The following is a 24,933-nucleotide window of genomic DNA, read 5'->3' as shown; positions in this document are numbered from 1 at the left end:
AAAACCACATATTGTTGCTGGTGTCAGTTTAGCACAGACGGCGCAGATAGCAAGTGGACCCCTAAGGAGGACCCTCATCAATTTTATTTATAGATTTATTTATGCGCTGTTTTCCTTCTCTATTGATTCTCATAAGAGTCGCAGATCGAGCAGTTGATTAATTTAATTAATCAAATACACATTAGCGGCACGAACCATCCCGGATCGAATGAAATCAACTCTCGGGTAATCATTTTGGAAGAACACAAAAATGAGAAATAGTAAAAGAAGCCAATTCGTTCAATGAACTTGTAGTGCACAAAAAACAAAACACATTAAATCGAATCTAGTCAATTATTATGCCAATTATCGTGCGTCTTAATTGCCTACTTGTTGCACATTCTAGACGCTATTTAGACCGTGGAAAGTTGGCTTAGAAAGTTGCCCATAAAAACCATTGGCCAATGACCCAAAAAGAAGCCAAGAAAACTGAAGAAAATCCGTGCTGGCAGAGGAAAAACCAGAACTTCTTACTTTTTGCCTTTTTTTCCCACTGACATTTACAGCTTGGACAAAAACTGCAGCAGCATCGGGAAAAGAACAGGGCAGTGGAAAAAGCTGCAGACAGACACATGGAGATAATGTCTTTGCATGTTTTGTGCCATTGGAAATCTCGGCGGAGCCGAAAAAATAAGGAAAAAGGCGAAGTAAACCCAAACCAGGAAGCCACAGCCAGAAGGCCCAGATGTTCAGGCAAATAGAGGTGATTTAGCAGAAAGGAGAGGAGGAAGGGGATCTTGAAGTTCCCAACCAGTTGAAAGTCGAGACTGAAGGAGGGGGATTTAGCATTCACGGCGGTATCTTTTGGCCACTCAAGTGTGTGTTTGCATCGTTGTTCTAGGCCAGGTTTACATAGCAAAGCTTTTGAGATATTGACGCTGCACGAAGAAAAAACTGAGAATAAAAAGCCTCACGATGCAGCTAACGAATACAAGATACTTTTGCTTGATAGGCAAATAAAGTGTTTAGTCAAATACCAAGAAACAATGTTATAATAATTATTTGTATGTAAGATAAGGAATTCATAATGGTTTATATATCTGTTGTAATTTAATGCCATTTATTCTTAATATTCAAACACTTGCCACTTTACGCCAACTGCTGTAACATCAAAGAAATCCCAACGAATTGCTTTAATTTATTGCCATCGATTGTAATTATTCAAATGGCTGTGGCAAAAGTTTTTGTTCTAGTTTTTCCCTGTTTTCTTCTCTCCTTTACTCCCATATGGCCATTTTCATTTTTCAACTACTTATTCTTCCTATAGCAAGTTTTTCCAGTTCACTTGAAAAACTATGCAAATTGTTTTCGAAACTTTGCGGGTAATGAGATGGATGGCAAATTGCTTGGTGTAAAATACCCATAGTTAAACAAGAGCTTTACAGTTAAAGATATATTGCAATTGGTTTAAGTTTAATTTGGCAACCATACCATTAACATTGAACCCTTTACAATATAAAGTAGCACTCAAAGTTGTATTGGGTTGAATTTCACTCAGCGTCCAATTCATTCATTCCCGATTTTCCATATAAAATTGGCTCCATGACAAAAAGAGAATTTGTAGACAATAAGTACAATAGAAGCCCCAATGAATATAACTTGCTAAACAAACAAACCGCCGGATATGATACATAAGGTGAAAAGAGGAAGAGCGCCAAAGTGGGCGGGCTTAACACCCCAAACGTGACATCATCATTTTATAATTTTAATGATTCCCAAGAATGGTCAGCGCCTATCGACAATAGAGGAGGTCTACAAATTGCTATTAAGTATGAATGAAAAGGTAAGCGGAAAAGGGAATGAAAATATAGAAAGGTAGGCAGGTAACGAAAAAAAAAGTAAAGACGGCCAATCAAGGTGGACATTGACCCAAGTGGAAAACTGAGACCCCCACTGATGATGGTACTTAAAATAATAGTAAAGCAAATGCTCGCATAAACAACAATTAAACTTAAACGCAAAGTGCGTAACAGCAGAGAAAAGAGACGGAAAGCGCTAACAATGGTCAAATGCAAGACATTGACCCAGGCTTTAAGCCGAGACTCGAACCATTGGCATATGAATGGCAAGCCAAAGCAACATTGCTCATTAGCATAACGAACACCCATACAAACGACACTAACTTGTTGCTTTCGTACACCGCGAACATGTTGATAAGCTCGGCTCAAAGTTAAGGCCAAGGTCAGACTGGCAACATGTGGCCAAGCTTACACTTAGTTGCTCATTTTAAGACAAGACGAAGAAAGGCGTCAATATTCATTATTAAAAACGGGTAAACATATTGAATATTAAATTATCAACATTATAAAAAAGAAAAGCGAATAAAAACCATAACTCTTTTGCAGCCTGCTTTGAGCTACTAGTAATTCTAGTATACCCTGGTATAAGCAGATATTCTAAGGTCAAGAGTTGCACTTCGTGAAGTTGCTGGTAGCATTAAGAACAACATCTATGGCCACACACACATGTTAATGGTTGTCGAGGAAAAAATAAAGAATCAACACTCCATCCAATGCCGGAAAAACTTTAGCTTAGACCAAAAACCACTTTAAAAAAGGTCATCCAAAAGTCGCAACACACACTTTTCTACAAAATGCTTGCGCGAGTAAAGAATCAGAGGAAGCTGAACATGGTAGGTTGCCCCATCCCAAACCAATTAACATGCTTCTTCTTGGGTTGTAATGAAGAAACTCCACCGCCCACTCTTTCAGATTCTTAAGCACTACCGATTTTATACGATTTGCCGCAGTCCTCCATCCTCTTTTTTATAGCTCTCTTCAAACTAATAATCATGGCTTGTTAATCTTGACGCTGCTCTTTTTACTCACTTGCTAACTTTTTCTCCATTTACACTAACTATAATGGATCAGAATTGAAGAACGACTCAAGCTTGGCTTACTTATTCAGCTTTTTGCTATATTTATAATATTTTTATATATTTTTATATATTATTTTCTTATGTGTTATAAATTTGTATAAAATATTCTTTGTAATAGTGTATAGATTCAATTCACTGCTCACTATTATACGTCACTTTTTCTAAAAGTTCTAAGCTGCTTGTATTTAACGGTGGATGATTGTGATTTTTGTTGCTGGGTGTTAGGTTCTTACTACCGACGGATGCTGTAGTTATTTTCCCCCCTTATTTGTGGCTGACTTTTTCACGCATTATCGTCATTATCATCATCATGGCGAGAGACGATTACCCGAATGCCGCCAACTATTATGGATGATGTAAGTGCAAAAAGCCATTGAACGCTTATTATTTTTTCACCTCTCTTTTAGATAGATTTCTTTTTTTTTTCTGACTTCACTTAGCCAATAAACGCGGAGCAATAAACTTTGAACAGACTGCGGCTAGACATCAAGCTGAACCTGGAGAACCTTTCACTTTGGCTTGGCTTCCCAACTTAAATGTTAAATTCTAGCTAAGCAGCTTAAGACCATTTCGTTGGGAAAAAGTTTGTGGTTATCCTTGAACGAAAAACACTTTCATTGACTCCTCGTTTTGGGGCTGCCAAAATGCGTTTTGTTGGCGTGGCAAATCCAGGCTAACAGAAGCAAAGGACACATCATTTTCCCCACTTCTAAAATACGTCCCGCACTTTTCATCTGCAGTTAGTGGCTTGGAAGTTACTTGGCTGCATTTTCTGTTTAGCTGCGTTTAGCTTAGCAAGTAGTTTTGGCACTTTACCAAGGTTAAGTAAGACTTTCCCCCACCAACGCACACAAAACAAAAGCCAAACTGAATCCGGTAAAAATAAGCGATAAAGCGTGGCGAAAAAAAGAGGTCATAAAAGTGGGGCGTGAGTTGCTTAACATTCAATTCAAGGACTTCTGGTATAAGTCGTTAAAGTGCCGAATAACTATCTAGGGAAAGTGTAAGAAGGACCTTTAAGAAATTGCATTATTCCTCAAGCTTTAAGGATTACTGCTTTTTAGGATGATAAGATGAATGGTAGTTTGTCTTTTGTGCATTTTACATTTTAGTCTCAATGTATAATATTTTCTTTATTTTACCATAAGAAAGACTGGTTTGCTTTTCAGGGTCTTCGATGGAAATGCATCTATTTGAGCATTTTTCCGGCTTCATAAAAAGTCAAACCACACAAGGAAAAAGAATGAATGAGTCAGACAGAAAGAGATGGCAGTCAACCGAAAGAAAGAGACAGCATAAACGAAATGAAGTCAGCGAGCAAAGTGCGTAAACAAAAACAAACAGTTGCAAACTGAAATTGAAAACGTTACGCATGCGCCGCTTCTCCAACCGAATTTGACTGGCGCTTTCCATGGAAATCCGCATGTACTCTACTTTTTTCATGCTTTTTCCCGTGTCTGTCGCTTGACTTTCAAACCTATCGAATATCAAAGAGAGGGAGAGAGCTAGAGAGATATTAAAGGAAGCCAGTGGGAGCCAGCCCCACAAATTGGAAGCTGCAAGGCAGGCGCAAATGAAAATCGCAATTGGAAACGTGAGGTTAAGATGCACCGTCCCTCTACACCCCATCACCACATCACCCCATCACCTCATCACCCCCAACCATCCACATTCACATCCACGCATCTTTTCCGTTCAGTGAGCATCGCATCCGCTGCCGATGAAATTGAATCTGCTCCGCCTGCAAGGCAATAAAAGTGGGCGACTGACCAGAGAGATGCGTCACAAGTCGGTCGACAGCCAGCGCACACATAAGTTATGGAGCCATGGATCTGGATATCCTGAATCAGCACTCGTCCAGCTTTCCCAGGATCGCCATCTGGGCCACATGGAGCCTGTGGCTATTAAGCTACCAAGGATGTCAAGCGATACCTGGCGGAAGCAGCGGAGAGCGGTAAGTTATAGGACGGATGCTAAAGGATATATTTTTCAATTTTGTAATCCCGTCTAGCGTCCACATACGTCTCCACATGCCGGAGGTGGTGCGTCAGCATACGCATTTCCACAATGTCTACAAGTTACCGAGGAAAGTTCACCCAGTTCCTGCGCCACCACCCACAACGATCGCCGCAATGCATCCGAATTTCGTGGGAAAACCCCATGTTCAACTTTTGGGCTATACAACGGCGGTGGGAAATTCGGGACCAATGGCTTCCAATATAATGCAGTTGATGGGAACGGCGACCACGCCCACTATGATGGCAACGCCCACCAATTTAATGCCCAACTATGGTCCGGCATTATTCGATAATTACAATCAGGAGTCGGCTTTGAGTGCCACAACTACCACAACGACAATGAGACCTCAGATCTTGAAAGCCTCCAAGCAGCAACAATTGCTGCAACAAATTTTCACACCTCAAATAAATGAAGATGAGGATACCTCAGCGGAGGATAATCAAGTGGAGAGCAACTCATTACTCAATAATAATTTCCTTGAGGCTCTGCAAAGGGAATATTTTGCAAAGTTCGGTGGACGACGCAAACGCAAGAAATCAAGTTCAAAGCTAAGGAATCCCAACAAGGAATATTCGAATAGCTATAGAAATAAACCCTACTACTATCAGGATGAGGATTTGTCCGAGAACTTTGAAGATTACCACGATGAACAGCCACATCATGAGGATTACGAGGAAGTGATGGTGATGAGTGGTCCCCCCAAATATGGACGTTATTATCCATCAGAATCGGAGGAAACGGATCAGGATCACGCACATGGTTATGACAGTGCAGTGGCCTTCAGTGGTCAGGATAATAGCATTTCATCCTCCATGCCAACAATGGAGGAATTTCTTCAGGATGCAAACAATCCGGCATCTGGTTATGGTGTAGGTGGAAACTTTGAACCTTACAGCAACTCAAATGATATTTATTCCCAGCCCTGGCAGCCATCCTCAACGAGTGCCACAATGAGCAATAGTTGGTCGAGACCCACTGCCAATTCCTATACCAATTCCTCAAAAGGGCCAAAATCAAGACCTGTTAGATCAAGGGGTCGAACTAAAGTTCGATATGTCAAGTTGATTACTAGAAAAAAACGCAAAAGTCACATTCGCACGAAAAGATATCGACCATAATCTGAGATGGCATTTGTAAAAAGGTTATTGAGTTACTCTTTTCTAGTTTATTGTAATAATTTATAAATGATACCAAAAATTTAACATGTGGCCTCACTTTCAAACTATAAATTGAATTTTTGATTATATCAAGGCGAATAAGTTTAGGGTATCCTTACCCCTAAAATTTAAAAATATTTAAGTCTTACCCCTTATATATAATCTAAACCATCATCAATTGTTTGGCGTCTCTTACCTGGAATGAAAAATAATAAAAGAATGTTAACTAAATACATTAAAGTGCAAAGGAGTATACTTAAAAGCAAGCAATAGCATCTAATATTATTGTCAAAAGTGCAATACGAGACAAGTTAATTATAAATAAGTAATAGAGAAATAGCCTCCTTTCACAGGCTTCTTTGAATTCTATTCTGCGGGCTTTCTGGCCAAAACAAACTCTCATTAGATGCGCACACAAGTCGTAATGGAAACGAACTGGCGGAATGGGAAACTACCCCATAAACAGAAACCAGAAACCGATCCACCATCCTGTGTCACTTCCCCCATCCGAAGCAAATAAAGTGTACAATTAAATGGCCAGTTGAGGGACAAAAAGGGATTCGGGCGGGCTGGGCAAATAATAAGTACAAATGCTAATAAAATTCAATTAAAGGCCACAAAATTACAATAAAAGTGGACCCAAGAAGGAAACTAACTCTGCCTTTTGGACAAAGTCGAAGAGGGTAAAACTCGGCTCATGAAAAGTCGAAATTAATGACTCATTTGGCCAAATTGAAGTCGTAAACTAGAAAAGCAGCGGAAGAAAGGGAAATTCAGGTCTTCTCATATTACTCATCCTGAGAATATGTAAGAATTCAAACGAATATTTTATACCCCTTATTAAAAGAAGGACAATAAAAAAAAGAAACATACATTTTTCAAAGACTTTAAAGTGTCTAATATTATATTTAAAAGCAATATATCCTTTTGTTTTTTCTACTAATATGTATATATTTATTATGTATCGTTTATGCAAAGAATCCAAATGTGTGACAGCATAAAGTTAGGATGATATGTAGGCCTGATAAGGGATAAACATCAAGCTTCAGTGCTTTGTAGCTATTTTGCCATCTTAATTTCGTGCTGGTCATATTTTTATTTAATTTGGGCTATAAATGAGTGAAAGTGTGATGTAAAAACATTTTCTGAATTCCTTGGGGGAGTAACGAAATTAAAAGCGTGTAAAGACTTTCATTTTTCGGCCCCATGGCAGAGAAATTAGAGCAAGGATGTTCGCAGGACATTTTTCGGGGGTCACTGAAGCACATAAAGTGTTGATGTGCCAACCATATGACATTTATTGTTTAGCTGAATGTCTTTCACAGCTTTTTTTTTGGGGTTTGTGGAATTTGTGGATAGAATCTGCGGGGGAGTGCGGACCAGGCGCCATGTTTATTGCCCCCCTCGCAGATGGCATTGAAAAAGGGGGAGGGACATGGCAACAAGTGGGGCAGCATTTACCACTTTTACTCCCACTTCCACGAGAAATTTATGTGGCGCGCGTTTTGGGCTGATGTCATAATATATAAATTTATCTGCGATTAAAGTCGTTCGCGTTGAGCCTGTGAAATGATCAATGGCTTGTTATACGGCCTAAAATAAATGGTTGACAAAGGTCATGGGGCAAAATTTGGTAGAAAAATGTTTATAGAGGGGTTTAAAGAAAAAAATGACAAAAACTGTGATTTGAAATAAAATAATTCATATTTTTATGCAATTATTTTGATTTATTATTTTTAATTATTTATTATTATTATTATTTATGTATTTATTTGATTATTATATTATATTTATTTGAATTAATAAATATTAAATTTCCATACAAATTGCCTGCATTTAAAACCCGAACAATAAACGCCATTTTACGGTGTGTTTTCCTTTTACAAAACATTTTTTATTTCCCATTGACGTAATTGATTTTCTCGATATAATGGACAAGGGACCCGCCGAATGACCAATATTCTACAATTTCCGATCCGTCTGCCAGAAATGACAACTTTATCTGGCCACAAACATACAGAATAAGAGGAAAATTTTCCATTTCCTTTTCGGTTTTACTGAACGCGACATAAAAATGGCACCAGAACAAAAAGGTTGGAGCACAATATTGATATCTGTCCGGGAAAACTCCCCCATTTCAACCCAATTTAACACTGAAATCACCATCAACTTTATAAGCCTAATAAAAGTTTTATATTTACTTTCGCACATGCTGCATAATAATAATCGTTTACATGGAAAAATTAATTTTCCAATACGGCATGGAAAAGCATTTTGGGAAGTGGGAAAAATAAACAGATATACATCATTAGCTGCCAGTGTCAAATACAAAGAAAATCATGTGTCATGGACGAGGAAAAAGAAAACTTTTCTAGCTTGGCTAATTTTAAGACAAATGACTCGAAATCTCCTATACAAACTCATTCATTAATTTAATTAATTTGTGGCAATTAAATATGGTTGCACAAGGGTGAATTCGGCACAGTCATCATCCACTCAATGGGACAGTCATTTGTCGGCTATATAAGCAAACTCAAGCATATTGCCATATATATTCCACTCGCATGTTCATCAATTCCCCTGGGAAATTGTGGGGCGAGTTTCAGCACTTTTCTCCATTTTCTGGGTGTGGTCTAGGGACTTGGGAGTCCGCAGGACACGGCTAAAATGGGTTAAGTGCCGGCGATAAACACATTCGCAGTTCGAGGGGACAAAAGGTGAAGAACGGAGCAGTCAACACCCACTAAACCAAACAGTATGCCACAAAATTGTATTGTCATGCCACGCCCCCCTATGCTCAACAGCTTTTCCAACCACAAAAAAGATCAAGGGAATCAATATTACACAACTTCGCAATTCGCAGTTTACACTAATAAGTGTAGTGTTTAGTGTTAAAATAGTAAAGAGGCTTTTAGGAATTTTCCCCATGAGCGTGCAACTAAATTAACACAAGGTTTTAATAGAGCAAAGTCGCGATTATTACAATTCAAATTAAGGCTTAGTCCTCTTAAGCCACTTATTTTGTGATTAATTTAATTCCCTTAAAGTGCATTCCGCATTACATCACCCCTTTTTTTTCGTTTTGTGCGTGTTGTGCAACGTGTATCATCAACCTCTCGAACTGACTTAATTTGCATGAAAGTCGAACGACGACTCACTGCCGACTTTTCCAGCAACAGATGCAATCCATGTAATCATCCGACAAACCGCTGGACAATAAAGCAATTTAATTAAAATGAAAAGTTCTACCCAGCAATGGCAGCAGTTAGGGGGTGGGGTGGGGAAATGAAATACTCGGGGGCATTGCGACGAATGTATTACAAAATGCTAATTAAATGGCAGAGAAAATTGGGCCAAGCCTGTCTCTTGGTAATGGAAACTAAGCTAATCACACCCCAAAGGGGGGAGGGGCGGGGGGAATGTGCGGAGTGAAGCGGGAGGTCGATTCCATTGAGGATTGTGCAATGTAAAAATAAAAATTACAAATTCCTTTCGCTTATTTGTGACAATTAAGTGCAAATTACACATTCTGTGTCACACTTGTAAGCTATTGCACACACAAGCACAACTGCACGCACTCCTATTTTACACTGGCCAACAAAGAATATGAATGTAAGGCATGTACAAATTATAAATAATAGAAAAAATAACAAATAGAAAGTTAGTTTTAGCAAGTATCTACTATTTTTTTTCAATAAATGCTACAATTTGTTGCACTCTTCAAAGAAAGCATTTAAGTTGACATATTGATGATAACAATTAAACAGAATGTGTATCCCCGCTGCGGTTTCATCGCCAGGAACCTCAAAACAGATGGAGCACTGCGGCAGACCCATATATGATGATGATGTGGATGATGATGGTGACGACGTCTGCTTGGCCGGAAAAATATAAATAAAATGCGTGCGTGTGTGTGCGGGCATCCGCTGCAGTGACAGTTGCAACAACAGTATGCTGATTATGATTATCACTCGCAAAACCCTCATATCACTGCCGCCCAGCTACCCACCCCCACCCCCACCACCATTATGAACCATAGATCCCTCGTGGTCCATCATATCTGGGCATGGTTTTCTCTTGGTCCGGACAGCTGTGATTACAACTTTTCTGTTTATGTTTTGCAATTGTGCCGCTCTATATATGTGCATATGTGGAATGAGTTGCTGTCGGTTTTTGACAGTTATGATGGAGAATATTGTGTTTTTGCGTGTGTGTGTGCTGCATGCCAGAGGGCAAGGCACTTTAAATGTGACGCACACATAAACAGTTGCAATCTCTAAAATTGAAATGCAGTCAGGCGAGAAGCGGCAAACACAAAAGAACCGGGACATGATATTACAGTTTGCAAAGTAGCCAAATATGTGGCAAAACCTGAGGATATTGTGGATAAAAGGTACAGAAAGGGGTAACCTAACTTATTAAACGCAATAATTTATATATGTACATTTAATCTCCCTCTAGCTTTTCAATTTCAATAAACCAACAAGAAAAGGGCATGTCAATCTTTTATCTCATGTATGACATACTTCCATAACTGAGGAATGTCCTATATCACACACAAGCGATACATTGTTCGGTAGCATTGTCAATGCATTTTCAACATTTCATAAAAGTTGACAACGCTTGACCCCCACAACAGATCCAATGGAAGGCACACGCAGCAGACCCAACTCAGACAAAAAAAACAATAAATAAAAACATTTCCAAGAACCTTGAAGTATTTTTTTTACGCAAAAGCGTAGATAGTGCGCTCTGGTTGTGGTGTTGAAGTTTTCGTACAAGAAAAATAGTGTAAAAATCAAGTGAAAACAACTGGCAGGAAAATAAAACTAAAAGTAAATTGTATTTCACATGTGCATTGCCCACTCTTAAAAGGCAAAAGGTATATGCAACACAAGCTGCCAACGCCCCAACAATGCAGAAATGCAGAAGGGCTAAGGAAAAGGTGAAGGGTAACGGAAGAGGTCACCAGAAGAGGCCTGCGTTCAAGTGCCCTATCCATATATCATCCGGCCGAAGGAGAAATGTATTTTTTATTTTATATATACACATATATTTCAGCTCTGGCTTCGGCAACAACTTGTCCTTGAAGCGTTCGTTCGACCATTCGGACAGCAGCGTGAAAAACAGAGGAAAACTTTTGTCATCCGCAGGACGAAGGACGAAGGGTGGAAAATTGAAAAATATGCACGGGTGGGAAAAAACTTTTCCATCATCACACACTGGCGATGTGCAATGTGGAATTCGTTTGGCGGTTAAGCTAACAGAGCGCCATAAAATAGTTATGAGTATAACTATGTCAAGTGCAGCCCAAGCTGAAAGTTAAATATTTAAAGGACCTTCTTTTTGGGTGTGTAAAGTTGAAAAGAATGTTGTTATTCTTAAAACACCTTCACAAAAAACACGCAATATTTATATTTCCCTCACAATTTGGTGTAAAAACTAATTAAATGAAAATAATAGATACAAATCTTTCAATTGGCTAAATGCCTTCAACTTTAATGACCATAAAATGTAAATGATCTTGGGGCAATTATCCAGACATGCTTGCAAACTATCCCCACAAAGAAAAGTTTAGCCAGCCCTTTAAAGTATGCAACGACAAATGAAGTTCACTTTTTCGGCTGATGAGGAATGCAAGGGGTTTTTGAGGGGGGGCGCAGTAGGTGGGTTTATCAACACTTCCGCACGACGGTGCGCATACAAAAGCTGCAGAATTTACGCTGAATAACTGGCATAAGGACATAGATACATATACTCGCACACATGCATGCAGGCAGGCATATCCTGCTACTTTGCAGGACATTGTTTGCGCTTTGATAACGCACACATGCACACCAATACAAATTCGCTGTCATTACTACTATGAAAATTGCACATGCCATGGTTTTGTGTTTGACTAGAGCGAGATGGCTAGAGTTAGAGAGCGAGAGGGGGGATAGTGGGAAAGGAGCTGGCTATGCTGACGCTGCAGACAGCAACAGCCGCCATTCCTCTGGCCACGCCCCCTTGCCAGCCATCCGCCCCCTTTTATCCACTATGTGGAACAGCCAACAGTCAAAACTATTTTTCGCTTGGCATTTCAAGCATCTTATGGTTTTATTTCGACAAAAATTCGCCCCTTAAATGCGCTCGGAATAAGGGGCCTTATTCCGGAATGTCCTTGCATGCCAGGACACAAATGCTCAAACACTGAGAAAAACGCATTTAAATGATCTTTAATCTCAAAAGCACAAACTATTGAGTTTCAGGAAACTGTTACAGATTTTAAAGAAATTCAGTTAAATTAAACTTTCATCACTGAAATTACTAAATAGCAGTGCGAAATTTCTCTAAGTGCAAACAGGCACTAAGACCCAGCGACAGACACAGACAAAGTCCAGAGTTTTAGCCACCAACTGGTCATGGTAAAGCCATGATGATGATAGCTTCCGTTTCGTTCTGCCTGCGCTCCTTCCACTTCCGTTTCCCTCCCAATTCATTCCGCCCCATTCCATTCCACTCCGTTTCGATTCGTTTGCCATTTGCCTTGGCCATCTGCTGGGTGTTAATTCATTGTCATGTCCTTTTCATTACGCATACTTTCGCAGGCGTGGCTTTTTTCGGGCCACGCTGGCAAAATGGGAATAAGTGGAAAAATATTTGCAAAAATTATCTTAAAAATTAAAAGCTAATGAAGGAAACCGGATGTTAGGAAATGTAGGGTAAACTTGAATACCCCTGTTTTGGCATACATTTTCTAAAGACCAACCTATTCATATCTAGGCAAAGCCAAGTGTTCCAACATAAAGCTCCCACGATGTAAATAAAAGCCCCTTTGCCACCCTTTTGGGCCGCCCATGAATCACCAGGCGAGCAAATAGAACGTGAAATGAAATTAAAAGAGCAAATTACGCTTTTCAAAACTTGAACAAATAAATATAAATATCAAAGGGGCGACACAACGAGGCAGGACACGAGAGGACAGCAAGGAGTAGGTGGGCGGGGGCAGAAGGATAAAATATCTACAACTTCCGCTGGGAGAAGGGCCAACGATAAGCTGATAGGGGGATGGGGGGAGCGCTCGTCTTCTAAGCCCTCCTAGTCCTTGTCCCACTTAAAGCTCTCATCCGGCTCTCCTTTCATTAATATTTCACAGCGAAAACAGCAATGAGAAGAATTCTAAGCCCATAGAAAGAACAAGGATTTAGCAGCTAAACCCCGTTGGTCTTCCGCCTCCTTTTTGCCCTTCCTGCCGCCAACCCCAATTAAAATCAGATTAAAGTTGCGCTAATTTATGCGACCACACGGCGACAAAACAAAGCGAAATCCTCACAGGCAACAGAACCGGATGTGAAACCGGTTGATGGAAGTTCAGGAGTTCTGGAGGTTGGAAAATCCAGAGGTGGATAAGGCCTGATGTCACAGTGGCATCAAAAATGAAAATTCCTCTTAGCTGGCTGCTTTTGCCTGAGCTGTAATTGCATGGCAGCAATAAAGTTTTCCAGAGTACCTCGCATTCCTTTTCACTCTTGCCTTTTGTACATCAACGTTCCAGTTGTTGTATATGCCAATTTGTTTTGTGGTTCCCTAGATTTTCTTAAATTACTTTTCTGCACTCAGAAGTGGAAGAAGCAAATAACTTAATACCACATATATTTTTTCAAAAATAATTATTCTTTGATTTACTTATATATCAAACTATCATCTCTTCAGTTTAATCACCAATAGCCACTAAGAACTTGTTCATTTGTTGAAATCCCCACCGAAGGATATTTCAAGTAAAATCTATATACGATTGTTATCCAAATATTCCATTGATGAGAACGTGTCGTATGCAAATACCCATAGGTAAGCCAAGCAATACAAACAAATCAAACAAAGCCATTCCACAACAAAGCAAGGAAAGTTGTGTAGCATAGGAGTGTTGTATTTAGGGATAATGTGGTTATTTCCGAGCAAAATCTAGAAACAAAAGCTATACACGGCCAGAAGTTCAAATATTTCTAAATACAGTTCTGTTATGAAATATCTAATTTTTTGTTGATTTTTGAATGTTTCGAAAAGGAAGCATAGAAAATCAATCAATATCAAGCCGAGGGTATGTTTTATAAATTCCAGCACTATATCCAGGAACTAAAACCATAACAAACATCCACCTCATGTGTTAATAATTCCACAAAAAGTAAAGACAACACAGATTTTCGCCAGTCAGCAAAAAGCAAAAAGCAATCGTTATAAAATCTCGTAAACTAAATTCGCTGCACACTTGACTAGACCGAAAGTGAAAATGCCATCATAATTTGCCGTGGCAAGCCAGGAAAATTGTTGCTGTGGCTGCAGGATTTTCCGTTTGGAAAAACCGAAATCCTCCTGTTGCTCCCATCTTGTGTTATCCTTACTGTTGGCCATTGTTGGAGCGTCTGGACTGGCAAAAACACATGGCAAACAATTCAATTTAATTAAGAGTTTGGCCCCCTCTCCATTTTTAGCCATAGCCATAACCCCGAAAGTCTGAAACTGAGACTCGGAAAATGGAGAAGACAGATTTTTTGTGTGGCGCCCCAAAAAGGAAAAGAAAGATTGTCATTGCTGCTGGTTCTTGTTGCATCCATCACGGCTAAAAAGTTTGTTTGCCTGGCTGAAATCTTTTCTATTTTCTTTTTTTTTTCAATTGGTTTTGTGTATTTAATTGAGCACATTGTTGTCTGGTTACTAGGGCTGCTGTTGTTGTTGTTATTTCGGCTCTATGTGATTCATGCATCCGGCATTTGCAGCAAGTTTTGGAATTAATGTGACATTTTTGCTGATTCTTGGTTTAGTTTGGCGCTTTACTTTTACGTTCTGCCCTTTGACAGTTTCTAATTCATGGCAATCAGCAATGCAAAGCCACAAAACTGGCCAAATGCTAATCCGAAGAAAGAAAATTGAAAGCAATTTATCGAATTCAAAGCAGCCATCCGCAGTAAAATGTAAATAAATGTCGAGACAGAAGAAGACGACGGTATAAATTCAGCTGGCAAGTGCAGATTCCGGGCAATTATTTACTGTAAATGTATATTGTTTATTAAAAGTAAAGCACATCTGGGACCGAAGGGTAGAAAATGCCCAAGTGCTGCTTAAGCAGCAAAGCAAACATAACACTTGCCACTCGGGAGATGCAAACTTGCATCCAGGGATTTGGCTGAAACACACAAAAGCAAACACACACGCATGGAAAATATTTAACTGGAAATAGTCCTGTTCCTCTTGTTGCTTAAATGATTTTCAAATGCCACTCGAAATCGTCTGAGTCTGGGCTGCAGCAAAACCGGATTTCATAATAATTAATTGGCTCTATATTTACACATGTGTAATACAATATTCCGGCGTTCAGCTTCCATTTCCCCTCTCCACCAAAACATTTATTGCCATTTAAGAATTTTACTTGTTTAGGTTTATTAAGTGCCAATGGCAAAGTTGCAAGAGTTTATTTCGACTTAAGGATGCGGATGCACAAAACTGGCGAAGGACACGAATCCAATGGAAACATTGCGCAGAGTGTACAATATATTTTCAAAAGATATTTTGCAAAAAGTTTCTCCACTCAGTGATTGTTTATGATTGAGCATAAATCTCACATGAGATCCTAGACTGGATTAAATGAGAGGCACGTAGTTGCAGCTGGATAAAGCCAGACACTTTATGATGTCGATAAATCAGCTGCAGGTAATACCACGATTCCACAAAGGGAAAAGTGTGGGAAATTATCATAGACATACATTTATTTTCATTCAATCAAATTGAAATAATTGTCAAATAATCAAAACTGTTATCATACAATTATGATGTTTATGAGCTTGCAGCTCGGTAATCTGCATAATATCTAAAAGATATTTAAAATACTTATTTCTTTCCTTTCAGTTAAGTGTAATATGTTTATATACATATATAGTTGCCCACCTGCCAATTGGCACAATTTTACAAATTGCTGCAAAGTAAGCTGATTGCCGTCTTTTAAACCTTTTTTTTACCCTAACCAATTTTGTTTGGTTTATGGTTTTGAGAATCTGCCCGAAGAATTCCGGCCAACTTCAACAAATTTGTGTACATTTTAAAAACGGTTTTGTAGTGCAGCTAATCTGAATGGTTTGTCTATGGTTTTCCCCTAAGTCAATTCATAATTAAATTTTACTAATACGATATTGAGCACATTTTTGTGTGTGTGCAGACTCATGCGTAAATTTTATTGCAAAATTTAATTGGTTGGTTTTGGTTTTTGGGTCTGGCTAATAGACATGAACATGAACACACATACGATGGCGTTTTAATTGAGTTTTTGAGCTGCAGCCAGCCAGCCAGCTTCTGTTTTCCTCGATTTTCCAAGCTCTCCATCTCCTCATCCGAAACTCTGACCTTTATCCCACTGGGCAAGCAATATGGCAAGTGCAGAAGGCCAAGCACAAGACTGGATGAGTGGCTCAATTCTTGGCATCAGCTTGCCATCCGCCCGTGTTGATTGTTAGCACAGTCATATCACGCATACGCAGTGTGGGCCTGCGCAGGCAGGCAGGTGGCGAAATTGCCCAAATTCAATGGTAATCCCAATCGAAGGTTTCGCATTTCCATTCCGAATTGGGGGCAATTAAAAGCATAGACTTGAAGACAATACGCTTGCGAAGGAAGAGTAGTTGGGGGAAATATTTTATATGTATGTATATTTGCGTTTATTTGATGGCAAAGCATATGCTTTGTGAATTCCTTTCCCTGTCAATGGCAAGCATTTAAACGTAAGCTGTCTAAATTTATTGAATCCTGTTGAATCGTCTGCACAGCACAGGACGATCGATAAAAATTGTTTTGAATGGCAAATAAAGCGACAATTCTGAATGGCTCAGCACACAAGGGCAAACAAAGGCAGAAAAAAAAGGGAGTCCGGCGCATAAAGAAACTCAAATATCCACCTAAAAAATGCAGTTAGAGGGAAACTGATCCATGGAGTTTTGGGAGCCAACATGGAGCCACAGAGAGTAAAACGAAGAAGAAAAAGAAAAAACGAAATAATAGCCAGCGCCTGGCAGACTGACTGACAGTTAAAGCTAGTCCAACAAAACGCTACACTCCCTGCCCTGGCTGACACCCACCCACCCACACATCTCCATTATTTATGCATCAATGGCTGCTATGACGACATGCGCTAAATTGAAACAGTACACAGAGGGGGGGAGCAGCTGGGCAAAAGGGAGTGTGCCAGTGGGTGGTGTGTGTGGCGATGGGTCGAATGATGGCACAAGGACACAATGGCGCCAAACGACAACGACACACATGCAATGCGACGCCAGCAGCGCAGCGCAGCGCAGGGTAGCAAGCAGCACCCCAGGTAGGTAAATAAAAACTGTAGAAATATTGGCAAAATTGAAAGAAGTTAAAAAAAGAGAGTGCGGCATAAAGCTGCCTAGAGGGGAGCGGGGGGGAGCGGCGAGCCATGGGAAAAGCGGCGAAATGGAAATGTGTAGTAGGCGGCGACGGCGACGCCGTCAGCGGACAAATAAAAACTGCAGCACCAAGGGCTAAGCATACCCTGTACTGTTAGGTTTTAAAGGTATATTGGTACTTGCAAACTTTGTCGCTGTAGAAAAAAATATTATAGAATTTTTTAATAGCACGTAAAACTTTTTAAATTACCATGAGACTATTAATAAACTTTGGCCAAATTCACATTTCTTTTTAAGTTTATTATCAAAGAGCTTAGAAACATTTTCAGTTCATATCATAGTCGAAAAAATCAACAGGCTTTTTTTCTTTTATTACACATCTACCGCTCTGCTTTTGCCACTTTTATTGTTTTTTTCTGCTGTTCTGCGAAACAAGCCACATAACTAAATAGAAGTCACCTATCCCCATTTATTTTTCCCCAACCGCTACTTTGGCCTTTGTCTGCCACCGCCGTCGCTGCCTCATAAAAACTGCAAACAAAACGGGAAAAAAAAATACACAAAAAAAAAGGAAAAGAACTCCAAAGTCTCGTCGAGTCATTGAGCCAATTGAGTAAATTGTTTTATTGAAAGATTTTTCGTTGCTGTCCTTGTTGTTGTGGCCGTCGATGCTGTTATTCCAGAATTTTCATTTTGTTGCCACTGGCTATGTGTCGTCTATGGGCGTTGGACATTGCGCTATATTTTAGCAATTTTTTTGTACATGCACAGCGCTCTTCTTTTGCTAATGGCACGTTGACATTTATGCATTTTTGATGGTTGCAATAAAAGAAACGGAAAACTATTATATATTTCAGAGCAGTGTGTGGGTATTTTAAGTTGTATGCTATTTAAATAGATTTGACAATCATCATTTAAACTGAACTTCGATTTAGTCTTCATAAGGTTAAGTTTTAAGCCTATGTTTACTGCAGGGATCTTTGTAAAACTTTTATACCATTTATTTGTTCTTTTGCGAAACATAACTCAGATTTGTCTGGAACAACTCCAAAAAGGTGTCACAGATGTGTGCTGCTGGATTTTCAGACAGACAAAAAAGAAAGCTAACAAACACTCCCTAAATGCATATAAACTCTAACTAAACTGAAAAACACACATTTTATTTGGTTGAAAAGTTAGGAAAATTATTTCTAGATTTTCCAAAATTTGAGGTTCCTCTTTGATTCAATTTAACGAGCACTTTGTGCCTCATTAGGGGCATTCCGCAGCCAGTTGCATTCCATATTTCAAATTCTATTTGCTGCATATGGAACATGTATGCTGAGTGCACTTCACAAATCAATAAAAACGTCAAAATCAAACATTTCGTCATTAGTTTTTGTGTGCTGGGCGCCCTCAATCCATAAAAGTGAATGTGAAAAAGCGACGAGCAACGATTTGTGCGAAAAATATTTTTGCATTTATCTATTGTTGGTTGGCATTCCCCCATGTTTTTTTATACCATACCAAAACTCCCACACCCTCCCCCCTTTTTTTTTTGTTTCTCAACCGCTGTACAAAAGCCAATTTCAGCATGTCGACGCCTATGACAATGCGAGGGGGTTTCGCAAAAAGGGTCTAAAGGGGCCAAAGGGGGCGACTGTCAACGGCAGAGAATTTGTGGGGCTTCAGCGGCAGGATGTCACATGTCCTGGCCGCCTGCTCCTGTCAACACACGCACACATCTACACTTACGCATACATATGCACCCCGAACGCACTACAATTCAAGCACAATGGGATCAATTATTTTGCGAGTGAGTGTGTGTGCGGGTGTGGGTGGGTGTGTGTGTGGGTGTTGTGCAATCAAAATGTGCCAGTGTGTGTGTGTGCGTGTGTGTGGGTTAGCAGCAGGAAGAGCTTTTGCGCCATAAGCAAAATGCCAAAATGCCTAAAACTGTCAAGGGGCCGCTTTTGAGTGGTCAATCAAATGTTGTTTTGAAGGTTTCTGTGGTCTTGCCGTTTCGACAACTGCGTCATCGGGTTGGAGCAACTGTCAATTTGTTTGTATCGCGGTGTTGCCGCCAATTTAGCTTAGTCCTAAAACATTTCTGAGTAAAAGATATTGCAACATAACTAGATATAAGTGTATTGAATCTATATTTTATATTAGATTGTATTAACTAAATTTAATTATGTTTGGTAATGTATTCCCATTCACATTCTACATTGTTAATTCATCATTTCATAATATTCTATTTCACTCAGCTATCTGTCAATGTATCTGTGTTTAATCGACTGTTCTTATAAAAGCAAAATCTAATTAAAACGATATTTAATTTCATTTCATGTTTATTTTTCCAAATTTCATTGAAAATACCTAATTAAAAGCACAAAGATATTGGTCATGCCATGCACTTCGTTATTTTCAAAACAAAGTATAAAAAAACGCTTTGCACTCATCGCACAGAAATATGCTTCTTGTAAATTAAACACGCACACAATTCACAAAATTTTAATGAACGAAAATACATTTCTTTTTGACAACGTGCTAATCAATGTTGTCACTTGAAGGTTGTCTGGCTTGAAAGAGGACAAAATTGAGCGACATCAGACGGCTGCGTATTGATGGATTGGCAAACAGGTAAATACCCAATATTTTATAATTGGCCTTTACTGGGTGAAACTAAATTCGAAATTAATTCTGTAGGTCAAAGAATGACAGCACATGGACAAAGGATTGATCAAATAAATGAATAGTCGTGAATTGAGAAATTTAAGCTTGAATAGATTAATTCCCAGAATCATAAAAGCAGAATAAGTCTTATGTTACAATTAACCTGAGGCCATTGAATCAATTATCATTTCCCATAATTACTTGTAGTATCATTTGACACACGCTTCAGTTTCTCGGGAAATTAAAAATGAACTGAATGCTACATATATTTTGTGAATAATTTACCACATAAATTTCATTGGCCAGATACTCTCACAATTTATATATATATTTAAACAGTGCGGCAGGCGAAAACAGAAGGCCGCAAGATTATATTATCATTGAAATTTCATTAAAATTATTTTAACAAAATAATGACAACGAAACCAGTCGGTAGACAGAGCCGACAGTCCGTCCCTGCTGTTCAGTAGCAAAAGCTGGCGAAGCGTGCAAAATGTTATGCATAATTGATAGCAAACAGAAATCAATCAATCATAAAATGTCAACCTCGCCCGAAAACCTCTGCCCACACAAAAACCCAAGAGGAAGGAATTGTGAAAGGCGGTAAATGTGGCAAATAAATAGACAAGACAAAGGACATTTTGAATGCCTAATCATATAAGATGGAATTTAATTGAAATTCTTGTGACAAAAGCGGCAGCAGGCTGTAATGTGTGCCTCAAGAGGAGGATCGCTTTAAAATGTCGTTAAAGTTCTATTAAAGCCATAAATCGATTGGCTTTAATTACAATTTAAAATATAACAATCACAACAGCTGCCTAAATAAGTTATAACTTTTGATTCTGCCCAAATTGAATGCAATTATCGTATAATTTAATAAAAATGTATTATACACATTGCTAAAAGCGTTTGAAATGTGCATTAATAATGCACGCATTTTATAAATATTTTGCAGGCATCAATAAATATCAAATCTATCATTACGGGGGCACACAAATAATTCTGTTCAGCGGTGTGCAATTGCAAAATACTTCAACCAAAAAAGTTTCAACTCACTCAAACTGAAAATAAAGAACAATCGAAATTTAATTAAATCGATGGCAAAGGAATGCTGGGTAACCATTCGTTTTAATGATATTTAATATTGTCGGTATTTGGACGTCAAATGGAATGCAGAGACAGTTTAAATACAAAGTGAGTGTCCTTTCGACAAGTGTCATAAAATATGAGCCTTATGAAATCGGGAATACATGTACAATATAATATATATTCAGTAGCATCTACTTAAGTTTGAATATCGTTTTTTTTTCCCAAATATAATAAATAGTGCGCTTTCAATGTTTCTTTGTAGCCTGATGGCTTGAAATGTAATTAAGCAATCCGTTTTTCACACGAATGGCTCATTTAATATCCAATGTTTAAAATGCTCTTATTTTCCATATAATTTGTAGCGTTTTTTATTTTTGTTCATTGCAATTTATCATACAAAAATTTCAATGTTAATTAAATCGAATACCCAAATGAGCCACATTATTTCGCATAGCCACACGCACTCTGGCGGTTTCAATTTACAAGCGAACGTACATAAATTATTAATTATATTACACTTTTTTAATAAACCGGCTGCAGTTTATTAAACAAACAGCCTTCACATCGTCGTCGTCGTCGTCGTCAGGGAAAAGTGCCTCTGTGAGCGGCAAATTGCCTGTCAATGAATTTCAACACGCCGTCCGTAAAGTATTCATCCTGGTAATTAAAGCGTTAAATGGAAAACAAAAGCAAACCGATCAAAACTTTTGCCCCGGCCCAAAAATCTTTTAGTCATGGAAAACTTGTGCGCAGAACTAAAACTTTTGTGCCGCGGAGTTGGGAAATGGGAAATACATATACACTCAACAGCCGACAGACAGGCATTGCAATAATGAGTTGTAAGCGCGCCAGTTCACACAAAGGATTAACAACAATAGCTTCACGCATCTTCCATCGCAAAGTCCCTCCTTCATTTATTCATTCACTGATGTATGCCGCGTTCATTACCCAAAGGATGCCCAATGAATGGTTAACGGTTCCGGCCAACAATGGGATTAAGATATTATCGGACAGGCGAGTCGAGAAGTGGAAATGCTGCTCGGGGATTACTTTCATTTTGGTCGATGATGAAATTGTTTTCGCAAAACTCTGTCAACTTTGAATCGAAGTTTAGGTCGGCAAAGTAATAGATATAAAGTTGGGAACCAGTACCAGTATTTATATTATACATTCACATAAGTTATATATTATGTTTGGTAAACTCCATTACTTGCAGTTGCATAACATTCCACTTCAACATAAGTGCATTACACTCAAGACCTGCTATTAAGACGCACTCAGTGCAAGGCCAGACTAATCAAGCAACTAAAATCTAATTCATCAATGGGTTAAATCCTCCACGTCGACATGCCTTATTACTCGCACACAAAATGTGTGGAAAGGTATTGAATGGACTGAGGAAGGGAGGCGGCGGTGGGCATAGCATAAACTTTAGCCCAACAACTTCATTTAACAAGAAACCCAACAGACAGACGTGAAATGGAGGGAAATGGGGGAAATGGGCTCGAAAATCTCGACGAAAATCCAACGTGAAACCGCAACACAAAAAGACTTAAATGGGTTTAGCCCAGCTTTTGTATGTGCAATCACCAGAAAGCCAGAAAAGGGATCACACCCAAAACAGTAGAGACTAGAGACCCTTCACCCAACTGAACTCTGAACTCATTTTCACATCATCTTTGGTTTTCCCTGTCAGTACAAATGTCAAAGATTTTCAAATGTTTGACGAGGGCCAAAAACCTTTATTGATAATTGTAAGACAATTTTGTTGTATTTTTTTGTTGTCTGCGGTTTCAGATTGTTTTTGAAATGCATTAAAAGGGCACAAACATCACCTGCGACCAGAGTGGCTTATTAAAGTTATACACAACATCGACAAATCCAATTTAGCAATCGAATGAAGCTGCCGGATCTTTTGCACCGCTTGTTTATTATTTTACTTTTTTACAGAAAGAAAGAAAGTTTCTAATAGTGGAACACTTTGGCCTTGCTTGGCCACCACACAAAAGTTTGTTGCCACCGTGCGCCATGGAAACATCCTCCTCTGAGCCACTTAAGTGCAGAGCAAACAAACTTATGCCCACACACCGCCCTCTATCGGCGAAGAAAAGAAAGATATTGCTGCGCAAGTTGGCCGGGGGGTTTCCGTTTTCAGTTTCAGTTTCCTCGCGTTGGGTGTAGTAAAAGTTTTTAATAATAACCGCAATACAAGAATATAAACATTTATATTACTGCTTCATAATGCGGTCGTTCGCGATGGTGGAAAAGTGTAAGTGTGTGTGTGTGTGGGTGGAGGAACGTGGAAAACCAGCTGCGAACGAAGAAGGATCCTGCCCGGATCCTCATGGCGTATGAGCAATGCGCTTTCTTGTAAGTATTATTTTACTTTGAGCTTTGCTTTCGCCTGGCATGTAAAAAGATTGAAGGTTAACATGCATGTGCCGAGGGAAAAGCGGATAGGGGAAAAACCGAGGCGAAGAAAAGCCGGGACCAACAGCAAGCAAGCAGCAGCAGGTGCAGATGCCATAAATGTAAAGTTTCCATTTGGTTTTCAGTGGGTTAAGAAAGCGGCGAGCTAAGGTGGCTCAAGTCCCACCAGAAGGCAGCTTAAGCCACTTTGAAGTTGGTAAGTTGATAGCGAATTTATATACACATTTGTTGTAAGATAATTCGAGAAGTTTTTCTCATAAGCCATCGTCCCAAAGTTTCATTTTACCTAGCCTGAGCAAGTCAGTTGTTATGAAGATGTTTTAAAAAATATATACATTACTATAAAGTATATGGCTTTATTAGTAATTAGTATATTGATTAGGTAAGTAACGATATGCTTCTTTAACCGAAGCATAAATACCTGCATGTACTTAAATCATGTCCCAGAATCGCACACTGATTTGTAGTTTAGTGTTTTAAATCTTCACAAAAACCAAATAGATACGTTTAACAACCTCAGAAAAGCCCCAACAAAATCCAATTGCATTTAAGTAAGCCAATGCTTCAAGTAAATAGGGAGAATAATTGAAGCATTGCAACCGGAAGGAAAATTGGTTGAGGCGAAGCTAAAATGGCATTTTAAACGAAAGTTTTCAGTGGTTGGGGAGGGAGGAAGGTAGCTAGGTAGATATATCCCTGATCCCCAGCAAGGACGAGAAAAACCAGCAAAAAGGCATTCCCTCAACTTCATTGGCACCTGCTCCCTGTAGCAACATAATGGCAACTCAATTAAGCAAACCGAGGAGTTGTTTCCTCTCACAACTTCCACAATTTCCATTCCATTCAATGCACTTCGATGGAGAGATGCAGCAGGGTTTTTGCGGAAAATGTAGAAGGAAAAGCTGGCTGGTCTGCTCAATGGCTTGGCATTTCCTGTTTCCTACACGCCACACAGCTAAGCGCCACTTCCTCCTTAATGCCTTCCAACAAAGGGGAGCCATTGGAGAAATGGAAAGAATAAAAACACACCATTGAAGTAAAATTAAAACTGCACAAAATGTCCGGAATGGAGTTGACAAACACACAAGCCAGCGGACAAAAGCCGGAAATGATAAAGAATGATTTAATGTTGCTGGCAACGAGGGAAGTGAGTGGCGGGAAAAAGAATCCGTGTGGGCTGGGGCCAATAAGTCCGACTGATCATCCTCTTCTGTGAAAGACAATTTGATTGATTGTTCGGGCCAAGTCAGCAACAGGCCATAAAGCCGAGCCG

General features: G+C 39.2%; 2 protein-coding genes across 9 annotated transcripts in view; one reads left to right on the top strand and one right to left on the bottom strand.

The window, feature by feature from the left end:
• Nucleotides 1–24,933, bottom strand: part of LOC6728830 (maternal protein pumilio) — a 167,366-nt gene that overhangs the window by 102,297 nt on the left and 40,136 nt on the right. The gene's annotated exons all lie outside the window — the stretch shown is intronic.
• On the top strand, nt 4,641–6,324 carry LOC6728831. The gene is made up of 2 exons (XM_002104129.4): nt 4,641–4,871; nt 4,929–6,324. The coding sequence occupies exons 1-2, from the start codon at nt 4,744–4,746 to the stop codon at nt 6,052–6,054; spliced, it is 1,254 nt and encodes a 417-aa protein (XP_002104165.1). The 5' UTR covers nt 4,641–4,743; the 3' UTR covers nt 6,055–6,324.

Source organism: Drosophila simulans, chromosome 3R (genome assembly GCF_016746395.2).
Source record: "Drosophila simulans strain w501 chromosome 3R, Prin_Dsim_3.1, whole genome shotgun sequence".
In the NCBI taxonomy this organism is placed as follows: Eukaryota; Metazoa; Arthropoda; class Insecta; order Diptera; family Drosophilidae; genus Drosophila; species Drosophila simulans.
This window is presented reverse-complemented; position numbering and strand designations above follow the sequence as displayed.

Coding starts and splice junctions, on each gene's coding strand:
- LOC6728831 (XM_002104129.4), top strand. CDS start 4,744: ATGGATCTGGATATCCTGAATCAGCACTCGTCCAGCTTTCCCAGGATC. Junction 4,872..4,928: donor GGCGGAAGCAGCGGAGAGCG/GTAAGTTATAGG, acceptor AATCCCGTCTAG/CGTCCACATACGTCTCCACA.